Source organism: Prunus dulcis, unplaced genomic scaffold (genome assembly GCF_902201215.1).
Source record: "Prunus dulcis unplaced genomic scaffold, ALMONDv2, whole genome shotgun sequence".
Lineage (NCBI taxonomy): Eukaryota > Viridiplantae > Streptophyta > Magnoliopsida > Rosales > Rosaceae > Prunus > Prunus dulcis.
Window position 1 is genome coordinate 34780 of NW_023010004.1, and position 2368 is coordinate 37147.

General features: G+C 39.7%; 1 protein-coding gene across 1 annotated transcript; it reads right to left on the reverse strand.

Annotated features, from left to right (window-relative positions):
- Positions 1-271: 271 nt before the first annotated feature.
- Positions 272-1585, reverse strand: LOC117612399 (DNA repair protein XRCC3 homolog). The gene is made up of 2 exons (XM_034341090.1): positions 1461-1585; positions 272-686 (listed from the first exon to the last, which is right to left on the reverse strand). The coding sequence occupies exons 1-2, from the start codon at positions 1583-1585 to the stop codon at positions 272-274; spliced, it is 540 nt and encodes a 179-aa protein (XP_034196981.1).
- Between the last annotated feature and the right edge of the window lie 783 nt (positions 1586-2368).

Consider the following 2368-nt stretch of genomic DNA (forward strand, 5'->3'; position numbering starts at 1 on the left):
TATTGCCATTGCAATGTAAATTGTGAGTGCGAAATTAAAGGGCCTGTAATGTAATTCCAAATGGATCCAAAACATTAAAGTTCTTAGAATTCCTTTATTACACAGTTCCCGTGATACTTCGACTATAACTTCTTTTCTGATTACAAATTCGGCCGATGCATGGGCCAGATGTGGGGCAAATACAAGATGAAAATGTGCTATGTGTTTGACTACATGTAGTTGTTGAAGGAGCATTATGAATGTTAACCCCAATAGATTGCTTATTTCTTGCCTAGAACACTCTTGAATTTATGCAATGTGCCCAAGGCAATCCCAAAGCTGGACTCACCCGTCTGCCTGATGTGTCCAGGGACTCCAAGTTTCCCAACCTCACCCTATTCACTCCATCATGTGGCCCAATAAAATCCATCACTTGGTTGGTGACAACCACCGCCAACCCAAACTTATTTGCTAAACCCTTCAATGTCCCAGATATGTTGAAGAACATTTCAGACCGCCGTTTCAAATATGCCGGTGTTGTCTGATACTGTGATCGAAACAATGCCGCAATGGAATCAATGACAATGAGTTTCACAGGTAGACGGGTGTGATCAATGGCAATAAATGCTTGTATGTCTCCAAGGACATGGATGAGTTGTTGCGCATCATGAACGCCATGATCATATATGTCTTCCAATGGCTCCAACCTTATTAAGTTGGGGTATGATGCATGATAAAGGTTGCTTAGTTGTTGCAATCGGCGAAATGGGAAGCTAAATTATGTGAATATGTAGATAGAGGAGCCCCTTAGTCCGCCATGTGAGGGTGGGAGTTGAGCTCGTACCGTAAGTTGGAGACAAAGCTGCGTCTTCCTGGAACCACTCTGCCTTACCAATTCTGTTATGGAGTTGCAGGGTATCCCACCCACAAGCAGTCATCTAGTATTGGGCATCTGATAGATAATTTCGGGGTTGAAAGAGGAAGGAGCAAGAGGTTTTGGGGTGTCATGCTTTTGTAATTTATGGGGGGATGTGATGGTGCTACAAGGCATGCATTATATATATAGAGTTCATTTTGAAGGTCTGTAATGTAGGCCATATGACTTTTAAGGGATGTATTCTTCATCCTTTTTCCAGTTTGTAATTACTTTTTTGTTTATTTATTGGTATTTTTTTGGACCAAATAATTTAAAAAACATTCTGATGCAGTACGTATTGTAACATGATCATATTGTGCTCTTATTGACATAATATTGCCATTATACGCATGTTTGTTGTATAGTTATTGCTGCTATATCACCACTGAACTGGACACGAATAAATTGTATATGTACAAATACAAAAAGAGGCATCATAATTCCATAAAATCCAATTTCCAAACTCACATAATACAACAACAGGCCACCTCATCGTTACATAATACAAAAAGAGGCCACCTCATAGTTCTATTTCCCTGCTATTGACAAATTCGAAGTTGCATACTCTTCAAGTGCGGCGACCGCGACCACAGTGATGTTGACCCAGTTTCTTGTCTGATCCACTATTTTTGCAAACTTACGAAATAGTTCAAATCCGGTTTCCAGTTGTTGTTGCTTCAACTTGGCCATTTCTTATGATTCATTGAATCCCATAATTGCAGTGGCATGGGCAATTTCAATTTTTGCTTTCATTGCCTTTATATCTAGGAGATGCATGCGGGCATGATAACGAGAGGTAATTGTGCGTTTTTTTTTATGACATTCCACCTAGCTTGGCCGTCCAATATTTTTGCAACTATGTCTGCATGGAGATTTTTTCAAAACATGGTATTGCCTCGACATTGTTGCATGCTATGGACCAAGTCTGCAGTGAATGAATTGGGTGACTTGGCTTGTGTTTCAGTCTCCCCTCCTTCAGTAATTGAAAACGTTGGGTTGGTGTGAGGTTATGGTCCATGGTCTTTGATATTTATTATAGGCTGGTGTAAGACTTAATTGGAAAAAAGGGGGACTAAATGCGATGTGAGTGAAATCAGTGGGGAAGGTAATGGTTGCAAGCAGGAGTTAATGTGATGGAAGTTTTCATTTCAAATAGCCGGGTTGATTAAGATAGGCAGGTTTTAATGACCTAGAGTAACTGAGAGAGTTATTGGCGGGAGGGATTAGCGGGAGTCTTGGGCGGGATAGTATTGGGCGGGAGTTATTACCTAGTTGACTGTATGTCTTTTTGTAATATATTTCTATTTTGGATGTTCCGAATCCCATTATGTAATTCAAATAAGGGATTTGCCTATTTGCGTAATCGACCAACTAATTCAAATTGACAAATATGGTTATTGTCTTATTTCTCATTTCAGCAATGTCAATTCGTTTCCATTTTTCCATTATTCATATTTTCCTATTTTTCCCGTT

What these genes read in the sequence shown, in the direction of transcription:
- LOC117612399 (XM_034341090.1), bottom strand. Translation starts at nt 1,585, where the DNA reads ATGGCCAAGTTGAAGCAACAACAACTGGAAACCGGATTTGAACTATTT. An exon ending in GCGGTCGCCGCACTTGAAGA is followed by an intron (nt 687 to 1,460) that starts GTATGCAACTTC and finishes CAACTTAATAAG; the next exon opens with GTTGGAGCCATTGGAAGACA.